Source organism: Onychostruthus taczanowskii, unplaced genomic scaffold, assembly GCF_017590055.1.
Source record: "Onychostruthus taczanowskii isolate IOZ18803 unplaced genomic scaffold, ASM1759005v1 scaffold43, whole genome shotgun sequence".
NCBI lineage: Eukaryota > Metazoa > Chordata > Aves > Passeriformes > Passeridae > Onychostruthus > Onychostruthus taczanowskii.
Genome location: NW_024501792.1, coordinates 2,748,428 through 2,766,049, shown reverse-complemented (window position 1 = coordinate 2,766,049; position 17,622 = coordinate 2,748,428). Strand labels below are relative to the sequence as shown.

At 49.7% G+C, this 17,622-nt stretch overlaps 1 protein-coding gene across 4 annotated transcripts; it reads right to left on the bottom strand.

Annotated features, from left to right (window-relative positions):
* Positions 1–141: 141 nt before the first annotated feature.
* On the bottom strand, positions 142–17,584 carry TBCEL (tubulin folding cofactor E like). Of its 4 annotated transcripts, none has more exons than XM_041413997.1 (8): positions 17,487–17,584; positions 13,667–13,816; positions 11,318–11,457; positions 9,219–9,400; positions 8,003–8,259; positions 6,298–6,424; positions 5,684–5,800; positions 142–1,622 (listed from the first exon to the last, which is right to left on the bottom strand). In XM_041413997.1, the coding sequence occupies exons 2-8, from the start codon at positions 13,797–13,799 to the stop codon at positions 1,304–1,306; spliced, it is 1,275 nt and encodes a 424-aa protein (XP_041269931.1). In that variant the 5' UTR covers positions 13,800–13,816; positions 17,487–17,584; the 3' UTR covers positions 142–1,303. The 4 variants fall into 4 exon arrangements, with proteins under 4 accessions (XP_041269931.1, XP_041269933.1, XP_041269932.1 ...); XM_041413999.1 differs by having other exon boundaries at positions 13,667–13,813; positions 17,487–17,527; XM_041413998.1 differs by lacking the exon at positions 17,487–17,584 and adding an exon at positions 15,476–17,473.
* Positions 17,585–17,622: the final 38 nt, after the last annotated feature.

The following is a 17,622-nucleotide window of genomic DNA, read 5'->3' as shown; positions in this document are numbered from 1 at the left end:
GCGAAACAAGAGAGAGGAAAAGGAAGGAGGATTTCACTGACCAGGCAGGGGAATCTGCTCTGCAGTAGAAAACAGGGACTACGTGAAGCAGCAGCACGCGATGCCTACGAGGGGCGCGTGGGGGAAGCCGAGAGAGAGAGAGAGTGAAACCTGCTGAACTCCCAAGGTGAGTCCAGCTGCTTTCTTTGAGTGAAACCTGCTGAACTCCCAAGGTGAGTCCAGCTGCTTTGTTCCTCCTTTTCCAGAGGCTGATCCGAGCCAACACACCCTCCGAGTTCGGACCCTACGCAGGGACCCCTGGCCAGGGGCCCCGGGCAAAGTGCTAGGTTTGAACTGGTGCAACAGCAACAAACACAAACTTCAACTTGACTCTTCCTCTCTCCCAGGAGAGGAATTTTAGCCATTCCACTTGCAGCACCCACTGGTACAAGGTGAAGTGCACGGAGGATCTCTTCAGCATCAGGACGGACAACAGGGGAAGCTGCTCTTCAACGCCTTGTTGACCTGTTGTTCTAAAAGCCCTTCCAATGCAGCGCTCATCCACCACCTCCCAAAATTCGCTTTCCAACACACCCTTTATCCCCACAGGCTGCAGGCACCGTGTGAGATGGGTACAGCAGCCAAAACCTCTTTTTTCCCCCCAAAATCAAGTGGATATAGAGCGTGCACTTTGAAAAGAAAGTTTCTTTCTGGGAAGTTCTTTTTCTTTCCCCCATGTTGTGCACTCACAAGAAAAGCAAACCAGTGGAGTGAAGTGGATGCACTAAAGTACCTGAGCTCTGAATCAAGCAGAATACTGATGGAGATCTTTCCTGTGAACTCGAGCACAACAAAAGGTTGAGACAGCACCAAGCTGCAAGAAAATACTACAGCAAGCTCGAGCCACAGTTGGATAGCTAGGCCAAAGGGAGATCTGGTGGAGCAAAACACCAAAAAATTCAGGAAAAGAAAACAACAGGTCAAATTCTGCACCGAGCTGTCTCCTCCCTTATGGACCCTGGCATTGTTTAGCTTGAACAACTGACCATTCATGCCAAATCACGAGTATACCGGAGCATCAAAGGAAACATCAAGGTATTGCCCACACTGAAACACACGTCCTGAAGTCAATTGTCACCTCAAGGTCACCTGCAGTGGATGGTGGGCATGGTTCTCAGATCAGGGCACTTCCTCCGGGCTAAGAAATTACCTGCTACAGAAACACAACCAAACCTCAACCAACCAACCGAAATAAAAACCTTGCAAAAAACTCCTCAATGCATGTGTGTGGGTGTGTGGGGGCGTGTGGGTGTGGGCAAAAAGGCTATTTCATTCTGGGCTCCACGTAAATTTTATCCCCATCCCGGATGCCGTAGGAATGCAGCGCCCGTGAGCTGTATTTCATCTCCTCGGGACCAAAAGGAGCTTCCTGGTCCAAGTAGAAGAGCAGCATGTTGCTTGTTGACAGCTGCACCACAGTTTTTAAGTGCTTTTTCAGCTCTGCCACAGTCTGGTCGAGGCGGATGGACATCTCCTCCACCTTGTCCTGGAAGTGAACCTCCACCTTGGCGCTGCTCTGAGGCCGCAGATCCACCACTGCCAAGGGCTCCAGCTTCCCGTACTTGGTGACCAGCTCGTGATACCTGGAAAATTCAACAAGTTAGAATGGCCAGTTGTACAGCCAGGGCCCATTTCCTGGGTCTGAGTGTTCCCACATGAGACAACACTGACTCTGATTCCAGCTGAAAGTCCCAGCAAGCCCAAGCACTCCAGTCACTTTATCCCACAGTCCCCAGGCTGCACCGTGGCACTGATGTGAGCTCAGTGTCTCACTAGGGAAAAGTGTCTTGCTGAGGAAGGTGAAATGACCACCAGCCTGAGATGCTCGAGCTGACTGGTCTCAAAACAGCTTCCTGACAGCACAGTTTGGGCTCCTACAGTTTCAGAAATCCCAGCCGTGGCTGCAGTGGGATTTGGAAGAAAGAGAGGACGTGTGCTCACAACTCTACGCCTCCTGCTGCAGTGAAAACACCTCACTGAAGAGTGCCAGAACCAAGGCAGTGCTCACAAAAAGGACACAGCTTTCAGTTTAGATTCCCAGTATCTATTGCCTCACGACTTAACTGATCATCAGACATTCCTGCTGTTTTCCAAAAGGCCAGCTAGGTCCCAAATGTTACACTCCACTGAGCACAGGATCATCAAGATCACCAAAACAAGGTGAGCTGCTGCACAGTTTGTGAGCTGATAACAAACAGGGCACTTCTTGCCAGCTGATCCTTCACACCTGCTCTAAAACAAGATGGGAATTTTACTAGCAGAGGCACACACTCCACTTGTCACCTTGTCCTTGCAGCCAAGTTCTCTGAGTGCTCTTCCCAAGGTCCCTGCAATGGAAAGTCTGTGTCATCCCCGCCCCCCTGGTATCGCTCCCATCGGGCCAGGCTGGATCTCCCTGCTGGCTGGGAAAGAGGAGGAATGGAGCACAAAACACAATGGGATTGGGATGACAAAGGCTGAGAGCTGCTGGGGACAGGTAACGTTTCAGAGCCCCGGCACAGAAAGCGCTTTGTGCTCCCGATCCCAGGCGGAGCTGAATGCGGTGGGCGCGGTGTCACAGCCCCCGGGGCAGCCATGGGATCTGGCAGGCTGTGTGACCCCAGGGAGTCCTGCTGGAGGCAGGAATGTTCCTGGAGAACAGCAGCCCCTCTGTGTGCTGGGCACTGAGGTAAGGGCCACAAGGCACTAGGATTTCCCCAGTCCCACGGACACCGGCAGAGCGTCCAAAGGCGGGATGGTGCCCTGCTCTCACAGACACCAGGGTGGTGGGAGCAGCCCCATTTATCTGGGAAAGCCATTAGTGCTGAGAAAAACCAACTCTCCCCACGTTTAACCCACCTGCAGGCAGAGCAAATGCCAGCCAATGTGTCAGCAGCGGGGAGGGCTTCTCTTTCTCTGGAAGGATTTGCCAGCAGCAGCATCCGATGGGAAAGAGGGAGAGGGGAACCCACCTCTTGCTGCTCCAACCCCTCAGCCCCCTTTGGGACATCCCTTTAACTCTCAGCATCTCTGCTGCTGCAGACCAGAACCAACTTCTGGGCCAGCCTCAATTACTGCCATGATTCATGCACTAAGAGTAAACTGGGCTGGTGGTGGGGAGAGGATAAAGAGGGGGACAAATTTCAGACAAGCTGAGAGAGAGAACCGCCATGAGAGAGCCACGATTATCCAAATACATGCTGTAAATATGTGGTGGGTCAAGCAGTGCTGTCTGAAATTTTCTTGTGTTGAGGGAGGGCAGAATGAGCTTTGCAAAGAAAGAATGTGAAAGAATGGGAGCTGCAAAGAAAGTGGGGAGTGTGAGTGACTGGCTGCCCTCAAATCAATCAGGACCAAGGCAGACTGGTACATGGATGTTTTGGACCCCAATAATAGGCACCCTGGAGACTTTTCTAATCACCCCTTGCAGCCTGGCAGACGCTGAGGCTGCTGAAGACCTGAGCCTGGCTGAAAGTGTCTGTGATACTCTGCAGATAAACAGTGGAGCAGACAAGCAGAGGGCTCATTAAAACCCCCCAGACACGAGGACGTCACTCCACAAGACAGCCAATATTGGATTGTGCACCCGGCGCTCCCTGTAACCACGACATCCACTGAGATAAATTGTTCCTTCCATTTCCCTGCCTGCCTGATCCCTTCCAGCTGCAGACAGCAATGCAGCAAGCAGGGGGGTTCTGGTGACAGAGCTTATCACAGGCTGCACCTTGCCAGTCTGGAGGGGGGCTGCTCCCACTGGCAAGTTTTCCCTGCTCAAGTTGTTCTCCCTCTGCTCGAGGCAGCACTGCAATGCAGATGTCAGACCCCAGCCACAACATGTGTGTCCTGATTAGTTTCTAATTGCAAACCACTTTTGGAGCCATCACACCAGATTTGGGAGCGAGGAAGGGGAAGCTCTAGCAACAAACAGACCCAAAATCCTTCTGCAAGAAATGCCAGCTCTCCCTTTGGACAAGGGCTGCTGATTGTGGGTCCAGGAACTGAAACTCAGCGTTGGGGACACTCTGAGCCAGCTGCAGCCTCACTAGAAAAGAGTCTGTTCTGTCCTCCAGGACAGAACAACCATCCCTGGTAGCTGCAGAAATCTCTTGGAAACGCTGCACAGATGAAGGGATTTGGACAAAGAGGCCATTGACCATGAAAAAGGCAGTACCAGTGTTTAAAGGGTAAGAAATCCGAGGGGGAGGTAATTTTTCTAGCAGAAAGCTGGCACGTTGGTCAAAATTAGCCTGGTTTTCTAGGATTGGTGAGATGTCAGTAATCTTTTACATGAGATCCCACCTGCAAACCGATCCCAGTGGTGTGTGGTGATGTGTAACACACAGCCTGTTCCCAAAATCCATGTCCTAGGCATCATGGGTGCCTAAAGCTGTACCCCACTGTGTCCTTCCCAGCAATATATGGATCACTGACATTCTGTCACCACCAAACACAAGAAATATGAAATGTTATGGAAATTAATCCCTTTTGGGAGCAGAACCATGAGCTCACAGTCCCAGTCTCCCCTTCCCTTTCCTCTCCCCCACATTATCTGTCTCTGCTGTTATCCCTTCCAATATTTCCTTCAATTTTTATGCTACAAGGCCCTCTAAAATTACAAGTCAGGACTTGTCCTCAGAAAAAGGACCAGCTGTCTTGTCTCCCTGACTGCATGAGTGCTCTCTGACTCTGAACTGACCCCAGCATGCTTTTAACAAATATTATAATCACTGACCCTATTAATATTCACACAAAATGCCATGCCCTCATTCCCCATTCCAGCCTTCCCATCCCCTTTCTGGATTGGCAAGTCACATATCCAGTGCTTTAGAAAAACAAGAGGCATTTGAGATGAGAATTAAGCAGAGGAAAACACTGAGCAGATGCCATTTGCACCTCTATCAGCCATACTAGGCCATACCTGTGGCCTTCAGTGTGTCCCCACCTCTGTCTGTGCCCTCAGAGTCACACACACACTCCTGTCCTACCCCTTTTCAGTAAAAAAAGGATAAAAAAGCTTTGCTGTCCAAAGGCACATGAGGGTTTAGGGCAGAGGGCAGGTAAAGGCAGAGACCTGATGCTCCATGATCCCTCCTCAGCCCATTAGAAGCAGTAAGTGGATGCTGGCACAAAAAAGATCCAGACTAAACAGCATCTGTCCAAGTTCATTAGTTTACCAAGATGAACGGATCATTGGATGTACTTTTTTGGCAAAGAAAACCCATCAGACTTGTGATTTGCAGGCCTGAAAGTGAGGGGACAGCTTCTCATTGCCAGGCACATTCTGCACACCAGATGGTGCAGAGGATTGGATGCCCTGGCCTGGCAGTGCAGAGCACGATGTGTCCTGGCTTTGGGCACTCCCAAACACAGGTGGATTATGAAGGGAGCTGAGGGAGAGGCCAGGAAACAATGAAGGTCATGAACTGAACAGTCCTGTTGTTCAATGGCACTTGACACACTTCTAAGACCAAATCTGACTCAGGAGTGACCCCACAAATCAGACAGCAAGAACACAACAACTGCAGCCCAAGCAGATTGAAGGAGCCAAGGCCGGAGGAAGGTGAGGGATGTTTCTTTCATGGAACAGCTGGCACATATTTCCCATCACCTGGCCAGCCAACACCCTTCTGTCCCTGCTGTCCCCTGCAGCACAGAGAATTCCTACCTGAAGGGGACCTCCTCCTCAGGGAACTCCATGTAATAGCGGATGAAGAAGCGCTCCGAGTCCTCCCGCTCGCCGTCGGCCACGATGCTGCCGTTGAGCTTGGTGATGGATGGCAACCTGCAGGCACACACCAAGAGCCACAGTCAGCCAGGAGGGGAGCCCAGAGAGGCTGGCACATCAAAGTGCCTCGGCTTTAACACCATGGGAAGTCCTGCCAGGAAGCTCAGGTCTCGAGCCCTTTGAGAGAGCGGGAATATTCCATGTGATTTCTCAAGAACATCCAAAATGAGGCATTTTCATTTCACTACAGATATGCACCACACGTGCACAGATTTGTAGGAGCCTCACAAAATCCCCTGAGAAGCAGAGCAGATTTAAGATTTTCACTTCTCTGACTTTTCCACAAAAGAAGCTCCAATCTTTCTGCATTCACACAGAACTCCATCTCCTACCAACCTCTTCCTCTGATGAGCTGCTCCCACCCAAAAAATCAAGCTCCAATCTTTCTGCACTCACACAGAACTTCATCTCCTGCCAACCTCTTCCTCTGATCACCTGCTCCCACCCCTTCCTTGCCTTGTCATGTTTCTGCTGAGCAGAACAAACCAACAGACCTGGCTATTAGCAGCTTCCTGCGTTCCTCGGTGGTGTAAGACTGCAGCAGAGGAATTCCCAGCAATTTCACTTCCTCGAGCTTCGGGAAAGAATTTAACTTGTCAATGTCTTCCCAGCAATGCAGACCTGCTCAGGAGGAAAGATTTGTGTTAACAAACACAGAAAACACACCATGGATCCAAGATAATCAGACACAGCCAAAGAACATATGTGACAGGAGAGTGTCACTGCTGCTCCTTTGAGAAGTTGGCTTTTTGCTCACAATGTGCTGCTAAAAAAAAAAAATCGACATTTGCTTACAAGACAGAGGAGCTGAAATTCTCGTGCTGTTTCCAAGTGTAGAAGGATGCTCTCCATGGCTTTTTTATGGACCACTCAGCCTTTGGCCTCACTGCTGGGGACTGACCAGCATCAGTGATGTTGTGTCTATAAAGGGATGCTGCCTTCAGAGTGTTGAAGTCACCAGCACTTCTTTCATTCCAGGCATCACTAAAAAGCCATCAAATGGCTTCACCTGACATACACAACCACCTTGGGTCCCATTTCTGCTCACAACCCAATGGTGAAATGGTCCCAGAAGCCATCTAGCCATTTAATGAAAAAGGTTTTAACTCATTTTCAGCCCCCTCAAGGCCTGACATTTGGGATAACAAAGCAAGCAGAGAGGGCAAAATAAAACAAAGCTGAGGATTGAGCACAGCAGAGCCACGATTGTGCGGTGAGATCAACACAACTCATCTTGGAGTCCTCGCCTGCCAGAACTTCAGAGTGCAGCAGCTTTCTTTAAAACCCCCAAAAAAGTTTTAACAAGCTCCTTGGGATTCCTATTTGACTTTCAGCTCCCAAAACATCAAAATGCAACACAGAGCCCACACTTCTTAAGCACCTGGCATCAAAACTGCAAAACTACTTACCAGAAGAGCACTTGTTCCTCGGTGAGACAGTGCTTTCAAATGCAGCTTAACAGGCTTTTCCTCCTCTAGTTAAGCTTTTATTACAGGGATTCCTTGATGCTTACATTGTAGGGCATGTTAATAAAGTCCCTTCTACCTGCCTGACACTTCAGCAGCACTTGCACAGCATATAAAGCTGTAAAGAACAAAAGCTGCTGGTGCATGAAGCCCTCCTGCAGATGAATTTCTGGTGTATGTGTCATACACAAACACATCACAGCCCCCACGAGCTGCCCTGCAGCTCCTTCTCTGCCAGCACAAGGTGCTCTTCCCAATATTCCAACTGCTCATTCTTTTTCTGGAGCGTTGGCTGAAAATTCTCTGGGGCTGGAGTGTAAAAGCAGCTGCCAGCATCACTTGTGAGGCTGTAATGACTGAGCACAGATTCTGCTGGGGGATGCCTGATCCATGCTGCACACCTGCACATGCCCTCATTTTACCCAAGATAAAACAGGAATAAAGGGAAAATGGGATTCTTTCATCCCCTCCACTGCCAGACATTTATTTATCCTTCCCCAGCCAGGAGCACCTGAGGCAGGGATGGGAAACAGAGGGAAACTACCAACATAAAAAACCTTTCCAGTTCATTTTGATTAACTGGTCCACACTGCCCTGACTCATCCTTTGATAATGACTGACAACCCAAAGCAGCAGGAAAATCCCACAGATGGGCAAGTTCATTGCTTGTCATCCACACAGAGGAGAGACTCTGATCGAGCAACAAAACCCATCCCAGCTTCCAGGCTCTCACCTGACTTGTGCAAGTTGATGGATCTTAGGTTGGGGAAGAGCCTTGCCAGGGAATCTTCTGACTCTTCAATGGTGGTGAGGTTGTTGTTAGCCAGGATAAGTGTGTCCAGTGATGGAAACATAATTCCCAACTTTCGAATTTCAGTCCAGTCTTGAAGATTATTGTCAGTTATGTGGAGTAGCTTGAGAGACTGACAGCAAACTGGAGAACAAGACACTGTTTCGTAGTCATTAAGGCACAGGAAGAGTTCCTCCAAGCTGCACAGGGAAGAAAGGATCATGTCATCAATTTTATGTGATTTTAACACAACTTTCTGTAACAGCTCTGAGAACCTCGGTGCAGAGAAGGCCTTTGAGCACTCCACATAGAGTGTTTCAACTATGGCTCTGCTCCCATCCATATTTTCAGAGATTAAAAAAACCTTTTAAGTGCTCCCTGAGTCTCTCCCAGTATTGTGTAACAGATTGGTTGGGGTTGTCTTCTGCTTGTGTGCCCAACAAGCCACCAACCCAGCTCTAACAGTGACTGGGACCTGCTGCCAGTGCTCTCAGCTTAATTTAAAATGGGGTTTTGATATAACAACACCGATGATTTTTTTCCCCCCACATCACTGTCAAAGATTCCCATTAAAGAAAGAACAGATCCCAAGTCCCACTAAGTTTCAGACAACTGAACTCTCACAATCCCAGAGAAGTGTAAACTGGCCATGCAGGACATTCTGCTGTCACCATCTCTGCTCACAAAGCCACACAAGGAGGGATCTGTCATCGAAATGAAGCCACTGAGGACATCCATGGGAGCACAGTGCCAACGTGGCCCGTGACCAAACCACAGAAATCAACACCTTAGCACAGAAAAGCAAGATGAAATATTCCTTGACAAGTGGCCAGACCCTCAGATGTACCTCTCAATTAAAGGCATGTCCTGCACCATTCACTGCACAGTGACTCAGAGGGAAGTGTGACCCTCCTACATTTTTGGGGTCACTATCCATCTCTGGTATTTAGGATTGGAGGAAGAGAAGGCCTGGGCTTTGCAGCACCACCCAAGTTTTTGGTTTTTAGGACAATCTAAAGCACTCACCTGGAATTCCCAAACTCCCAAAGGAAAACATCCCTTTTTCTTTACATCCTCACAGCCCCCTCACCCCTCACCACATGATTCCATAACCCAGCCTTGACCTGAGAGCAGTAAACCCCCAGATTCCCAGGCTTACTCAGGTAATTCCTGCAGGATGGTGTGCACTGTTTCCCAGGAAGCTTTGCTGTTGTTGAGCACAAGTTTGCGGACGCCAGCGAAAGACCCAGCGCAACTTCTCTCTAAAACGGACAAACTGAGAGGGTTGGAACTCAGGTTTAGAAACTCCAAGTGGGGGACGTTGGACACAATTTTACTGACCTAAGTGGGGAGGGAAATAAAAAAACAGAAAGAAAGAAATGTGTATCAGGCAGTAATCAGACCTCTGGCAATAATATCTCACCTCCTAAAAGGGGCCCTGTGGAATCATCACAAAGCAATGATATAGGGAAAAACATAGGGATATCTACCTGTAATTCATACTGCAACCATTCCTGATCTAGATGGATTGGTTAATTGCTCATTCTCCTCAAGAGTTCATTTAATTACACTCCAGGAGCAGCTTGATAAGAGAAAGGCAGTCCCTTGGGAGAGGTCATAAATCCACCTCAAGCCCAAGGCCGAGCAGCTGCACGTTCCAGGAGCCAGCCCTTGCTCACAGGGGCCATGGACACTTCTCCTGCCACCACGGCCAGCACTGAGCACTTGTCCAGCTCCCCACTGCTCCCACAGAGCTCAGCCAATCCCCAATTCCCTCCTTGACTGGAAGGAGCTTCCAACACCAGCAGGCACCAATGCAGAAAATAATTGTGAGTCAGAGCCAGCCAGTTTTCTGGCTGGAGAGCTCCACTCCACAAAGCTCTGGGATGGGCACAGATGGGCAGACCACGGCACACAGAGGTCAATAAATGGCCCAGCTGTTGGCACAGGGGGACTGTCTCATGAACTCAGGTGTGTAATGAGTGTGCCTCACTCCACGCCTCCTTCAGGTGATGTCATGGTTTGGGTGCTGCACCTCAGGAATTAAGAAGGCAAACTGGATGACATCAGTCCACCAAAAAGGATTTAGGAAAAAATGGCTTATGATGGATGATTGTAAGAAGGGTATTTTTTTTTCAGTATTATACTAAAATAGGGAAAGGAGTAAAGTTCTTCTTAGTGGTATAAAAAGCTGTTGTATAAAGAACAGTGATGATGCTCCTCCTGCCTGCTGAGAACAGGGCAGGCAGAAATTGGCTGAAATTGCAGCACAGGAGACTTAAATTACACAGTTTAGCCTATGAGGTTATTAGCCAAGCATGGGAACAGGCTACCAGGGACCTGGAATCCCCAGCACGGGCAGGTTTTAGGGGTGGGGAGATATTTATCTGCTGTGGATGGGCTGTGAAAATTTAATCCTGTCTCAGAGGAAGGGGCCAGCACACACAGAAGCCTTTCAGTTCCAGGGCAGCCTGAAGAGACTGAACACAGAGCAGGGTGTGAGATGTGCAGCTTGTGAGAGACCAGTGCATGACCAGATGTGAGGCCAGCCCCACTGAGCTGGACACTGCAAACACTGCATTCCCTCCCTGCTTAAAGACATGACAATCTGATGGCACAAAACCCCATGATGTCCTGGTTTTTTCCCACATATTTTCAACAATAAACACTAACCTAAAAGGACAGCATAATCCAGTGAGGAACTTAATGACACTTGAATGAATTGAGATTGTTTCACTCCTCTTACATTGCATTTATTGAGCATTATTTCAGCCAAGCACTTCAAAGGATTTTACAACAGCATTTAGCATTAATTAACGAGGCTGCAGAAATACCCTTTGTGGTAAATATTATTAAATCTGTTCTGCAGATAAGGCAACAAATGTGGAGAGGGAATAAATACCTTGCCCACCATCACAGTGGCAAAGCTGGGAATCAACTGTCACTCTGTTAAAAACTAAACTGCTCATTAACTTCTTGGTGCCAGAAATGCCAGTTCCAGTGCTTTGCATGATGAAATAAAATAAAAATACAGATTTTTCACCCACGGGCCAAGACTGTAAGTCACAAGGTCCAGGAGTGAAGTGCCACACTGGATTAATTTCATCACATGTATTGCTCAGTTGCTGTCAAAGTAAATAAACATCACCTTCAGAGATGAGAAAGGAGCCACAAAAATGGAACTCTCATCAATGCAACGCATTTGCAGTCAGTAATAGCTATGAAAGGTACCCAGTGAGGTGCCCATCACCATTTTACCTCGTGCCAGTCTTCCAGTTTGTTGTCAGAGAGGTCGAGCTCAAAGACGTGGGCGCAGAAGGCGGCGATCTCGTTCTCGTCCCCGGCACAGGTGATGCCACAGCTGTTGAGCACCAGCACACTGGGCAGGTTCAGGCGGTCTGGCACAGGGAAAAACACAAACTGCCTCTGCTCAGCACTGCCTTGGAGTCACAGAACCCAGCCCCAAACCTGGGTGTTACAGCCAGCAAGAGAAATCCACCAGTCATGTCAGAACTGACACCGATTTCAGGTTAAACACGGATTTTGTGGCTGATGCCATCCTGAAGCTTGGTTGTAAACATGAAGTACCACTCCTATCAGTGCTCTTCAGTTCTTACATGTATTTCTGTGTATTTCAGGCCTGTCCTTTGTCATTTATGGCTTGTCTCCTATCAGTCCTTGCCACAACTTCTGCTCTTCCCCAGCAGCTGCTGCTGCAGATAGGACACAGGACTAGGGGAGTGTCAGCCTGCCCAGTCAGACTCCCTTATCCTCTTGCCCTGAGCCCACTTGGGACTAGTAACAGCCAGGAGGTATTTAAACATTTCCTAGGAGGTATTTAAACATTTCCTAGGAGGTATTTAAACATTTCCTAGGAGGTATTTAAACATTTCCTTTCTAAGCTTTCCCTTCCCAAGGTTCAATGTAGAGCATTCAGCATTCATTCAAAAATGGTCTCTGCTCTGCCTTTCCATTTCTGCTTTGGTTTTGCTCCAGCTCCTCCTCAGGCAGGTAAATGTACCCAAAGCATCAACTAAGAACCTGGACCTCAATCACAGCCTGCTGTGCTAAGGCTAAACCATGACAAAAAGCTGGGGGTTTGTAACAGAAAACAATTTCCACACAAGAAATCCACGCTGAGGCGAGGCAAGCCATCAGTCTGACACTCCTTCATGTACAACATGATTCCCACCTCTCTGAAGCAGGAAAATCCATTAAAATCTAACCACAAGCTTTTTCCTAAATAGGTGGTCCCTTTTCTCCTTAACACTTGACAGCTGCACAGCTAGAAAGGGATTCTAGCAGCAAAAAATTACCTGCCTGTGAAAGGTACCCAAGGTTTTCTGGCTCAGAAGGGTTTGGTTTCTTTAAAGGACAGTGTGGCACTTTGGGAATTACTAATGCAGTATTTGTAATGAGTCATGTCTCAGTCACGTTTTAAGACGTGGCCTCTTTTCAGCACCCCAACAGCTCAGGTGAGCAGGAGAGAGGTAAATTTACCTGCAGAGAGGGCACTGACTGAACATTCCATCAGGGCATTTTTCTGTTCTTGTTCATTTTCAGAGTGCTGTATCCTCAGCTGAACTCAGGCCCTTTTTTCTCCTCTGTCAAACCCAGTTATTGGAAACTTCATCCAGCTGATTTCCATGGCTATTTTCCCCTTTGGGGCTGCTTATGACACAAATTGACCTGAAGGAAGTTTGGATCACTCCTACAGATGATGATGGGCAGGATGTGTGACACAAAGAAGGGGCAGCTCTGATGGGATCAATGTGAATCTCAGTCCCACCCATACAAAACAAGAATTAAGTGCCAACATCAGAGCGTGAGGGAACACTAAAAGGTGTCACATGGATCTAGTTCAGAGGAGATGGTGACACACATTCTGCAGTCTGGGAGGCTCAAGGACATCCACGAGCAGCACAGAGCTTCAGACACACATCTGGCTAAATTCCCTCGAGGCAGCAAGGTCAGGAGCACAGGAGAGGGGAATTCTCCACTAGGTCACAAAGCATTTGGTGCCTCGAGAAGACAGAGTACACTGCAAGTTCAACTGAGGCACTTGGCACAAAAGCAGAGATTCAACATCACATCTCTCTGCCTGAAATATATCCCCTCCTGTGTACACTGAGCTCCTGTCCCTGCAGGCATCAAAGCAAGCTGGTGGCATGGGAACCAACCTCAAATTTAGATATTTTATGTATTTTTAAGCCACCTCTGCCAAAACACCTGCTGCTGCAGCCAATAATAAAATAGGATCAGTGGCCTGAAGGAAAGCTCCAAGGACTGCTGGACTCTCAAAACACAGACTGCACAGGGCCTTAGGTCCATCTTCCCCCCACAGAGCTGGAACCTGGTGATCCTGAAGGTCCCTTCCAACCAAAATTATTCTACTCTGTTCTCTTAATTCTGATTCTGTCATGCTGTAGAGAAATTAGTTTTTTTACAGCAACCAGTTCAGTCACTTTCTCCCTTTGTCGGATTCCAGTCTCAACTCTCCAATAAAAAAAACAGTGTGATGGTTCTTTTTCTGGGCAATTCAAGGTGATTCCTCTTTCAGCTGATTCCTCCCAGCACCCCCCCAGATGCTCAGAGATCAGAATTTACCTTTCATAGGTGAGCCCTGGGGAGTTGCTGGGACGTGCACCCCCATGCCAGGCCCACGGCGGTAGGGGAAGTTCTCAGGGCTGTATTTCTCACACAGAACTTGCATGAAACTCCTTCCACTGGGCTGGTCCATGCTCCCTTCTTGGACTTCTGGTTAAAGAAGAGAAAAACAGAGCACATGAGCAGTCAGAAAGTTATATTCACTTCTAATAGTCGTGCTTGAGAGCACAGGGGAGGCAAGCAGATGGGTCACAGGTTCTATTTCTGAGCTCCAGATCATCCTATTTCAAATTCAAGATTAAAGCAAAACATTACTTGAAAAGAACACAAAGCCAGAGGGTTTGGTGCTGTACAGACACAGCATTACAGGCCAAGCTCAAGACCTCCTTACCCCACATGCTCTTCCAGGACAATTCCAGGCTGCAAAAGGTGACTTCTGTACTTGTCACTTCTGCCCCTCCCAGGAGGACTGTGAGAAATCCACAGCTCCTCTCAAACACCTTTCCAGAGCAGCCAGGAGGGGAAGGAGCAGGCAGATGTTTGTGAGCAGGAGATTGCTCCAACAGCTGTTTGCCAACTTCCCCTTTCTGCTGTGTCACCAAACACCGCTTGGCCAGGCCGAAAGGCAATTTCTGCCAGCTCCATTCTGCAGCTGCCTAATGTATCTGGGAGATAATAACTGTGCCCTTCGTATCTGGGCATGGCACAGAGCAGCACAGGAAGGAGGCCTGGCCTCAGCACAGGCAGCTGAGCTGCCTGGAGAGATACCGAGAGTCAGCTGGGAGGGTTTTTGGCACCAGGACCCCGCTATGGCCGGGGCTCTGCCCTGCCCAGGTGGGACTCAGCCTCTCTCTCTGCCCTGTTTCCCTGTGCACGCTCTGAACCTGGCGTTTGATGGGTTTGGAACACAAAACAAAGCAGAGCTTGGCTCATGAACGAAGAGATTGTTGTTTCCAGAGGTCTCCTAGGCCTGCTACCCATCACAGCATCACAATCCTGAATGTGCAGGTGTCCTGCACTGCACAATTAGTCACAGGGCAGCTTTTCCACTAATTATTGCAAAATCACATTTTAAAAACTCAGACTTGGGCCACACATTCATTGCAAGCCATGTTGCTAATCTTGAATTAAAGTTTCTGCCCGTTTCTTTCCCTTAGACTTGTTGCAGGCAAGGATATAAAGGTAGATATAACATTCTAAACAGAAGTGATTTCACTAAGGCTCCCTTTGCTGAGAATCACCTGCTTAACAAGTTCCACTTCACTTCTTCATGACCAGACTACCTAAAACCCACCAACCAAAAGGATTTGAGTACAATAAGCAGCAACTGACTGAAGCATGTCATCATTTTTATATTTTATATAAAGTGTCACAAATAGGGACTTACAGGATTAGTCTTAAAAAAAAAAACCCAAAACACAATTTTCATCTCTCAACAGCTTGGTTGATTCATAGCTCAAACTTGACTCATGTCACTACTCTATCTAGAATCAAAAAATAAATCCTCAGACTGGAGTTTGATAGGAACAAGGTATTTAATCTCAGCCTAAACCACCCCACATGGTACAGGAGCAGTGTGCACTGAGAGCCAAGGCTTTAGGCTGAAAGGCCTCGTTCCAGAGTGGTGTGGGAGCTCAGCTCCATCCACAGACAGACAATTCCAAACACCCATTCAGACCCCCTGCTCTGGAAATTCTGGAACTCCCCTGTGCATAAAGCCCTCTGTCCTTCACGTGGCTTTTCCATCTGCTCCATCCCTCTTTATCTGCTGAACAAACATCAGCTGCAAATTCCACAGGAGAAACTCACCTCAGAGGCAAAAAAATGGTGTTTTCAGCTGCAGTGTGAGAGCAATCCAGAACTGAGAAGAAAAACTACTGACATTTACATCCAACAGCTTTGAACCCCCAACATTTTCTTCCTCGAGCTCTACCTTTGAAAACCAGTGCCACTGTGAGATTGAGATGACAAAAATGCTGTGGAGTGGGCAGTCACCTCTCCCAGCTCCCCTCCCATGGGATTCCAGGTAATCATCTGTCACTCCTGTGGTTTCTCTGAATCCCTACAATTGCCTGGCAGCAGGATGTGCAGAGGGAATGACAGGTTCCAAGGGAATGCTGGCAGCACAAGGGCAGGACAGGGTGACCTGCAAGGTGCACGTTTCTGAGTGTGGCCCTGCTGACAGCAGCAGGGACGATTCAGGGCTCAAAATAACTCCGGGTTTTCTAAATGACAGCACGGAGTGCAAACGAGGCACTTGGGCTTTGAGAGGTGGCAACAAAGAGCCTTTGTTGTCATGTTTAAGTGCTCTGCTGCAGGGCTGTGGCCCCGGTGAACAAGGACAAGAATCCCAAAATGGTTTTGGTTGGAAGGGACCTTAAAAATAATCTCATTCAAATCCCCCATTCCAACACCTTCCACTGTCCCAGGGTGCTTCAAGCTCCATCCAGCCTGGCCTTGGGCACTGCCAGGGATCCAGGGGCAGCCACAGCTGCTCTGGACACCTGTGCCAGGGCCTGCCCACCCTCACAGGGAGGAATTTCACGCCAATATCCAGCCTAAAGCCACCCTCTGACACTTTGAAGCCATCCCCACTGTCCTGTCACTCCAGGCCCTTGGGAACAGTCCCTCTCCATCTGTCTCCCTGCAAGCACTGGAAAGTCACAATGAGGTCACCCCAAAGCTTCTCCTCTCCAGGTAAACAACCCCAGCTCTCCCAGCAGAGCTGTTCCACCCCTCTGATCCCCTGGACTCTTCCCAGCAGCTCCACATCTTTCCTGTGCTGGGATTGCCAGGCTGGAAGCAGCACTGGGAAGGGTCTGGAAAGAGGGGCACGACCCTGACTTGAGATTGAGTCCAGGGAAACCCAGCGTGCTGCTGCAGCTGATGGTGAAGGGAGAACACTGAAACCAACAGGGAAAACATTCCCAGCTGATGGGGAAGGGAGAACACTGAAACCAGCATGGAAAACATTTCCACCCCCTGTGTCCTGAACCTTCCAGGAGAAGAAGAGACCCTTCAGGAGAATGACATCATTAACGACATGCTAATGAAATTCCAGTGCCACTCAAATGCCTTGGGGGCACATCCTGAACAGTCACACAGCAAGCACCTCGCGATGTGTTTGTACACACAAAACAAAGCCTCAGGAAGGCATGAACTGCACAAACATCCGCCCGCAAGGAGCTGCAACATCGTCCTCCCGAGACATGATTCAGGGAAATTATTTTTGAGATGCTCTCGTGGGGAAGAGGAGTGAATCCCGGAACGCTTCGGGTTGGAAGGGGACCTGGAAGACGGCGCAGTCCCACCGCTCCTCTGCGGGCAGGGAGATCCCAGCAGCATTTCTCAGGGCAGGGAGCCCGGCCCGCTGGGCCACCAGGACAAGCCAGGCACGCAGATGAAAGTGTCACAGCCCCATCAGCAAACCCAGCAGGGCTGTTTGCTCCCCACGCCAGCACTGTGCTGAGGAGCCCCGAGCGCACCGGGGGACACCCGGGCTGTCCCTTGCGCCCCTGTCCCACCGCAGCAGCGACCACCCCCGCCGGAAACCCCTGTCCGTGCGGGGCCCGGGGCAGGACGAGCCCGCAGCCGCCTCCTTCCAGCCGCGCAGCCCCGAGGCCGCTGCCCGCCCCTCACACGGCCTGTCCCTGTTTCCCCTCACGGCCTCGGGCTGGCCCCGGCTCACAGCGGCCTCCGCGCTCCCGCACCGCGCGGCTGGCGGGGCCGGGCCCGGGGGTTTCGGGGGATGCCCGGGCGGTGCCGGGGGTCTCCGCTGCCCCCGCTGTCGCCTGTCCCCGCTGTCCCCAGCCCCGCTCACCCAGGCCCGGCCGCCGCGTCCCGCATCGACCCGGAAGCAGCTCCGCGCATCACGTGACGCCGCGCGCGGTCACGTGGCGGGGCGCTCCCCCCGTTGCCGTGGAGACGGCGACGCCGGTGACGTCATCCGTGTCGCC

Excerpts from the sequence above, each read along its gene's own strand:
- TBCEL (XM_041413995.1), bottom strand. Across the intron at positions 6,425-8,002 it reads CATCAACTTGCACAAGTCAG|GTCTGCATTGCTGGGAAGAC; the intron begins GTGAGAGCCTGG and ends CCTCCTGAGCAG. Across the intron at positions 1,623-5,683 it reads GAGGAGGAGGTCCCCTTCAG|GTATCACGAGCTGGTCACCA; the intron begins GTAGGAATTCTC and ends TGAATTTTCCAG.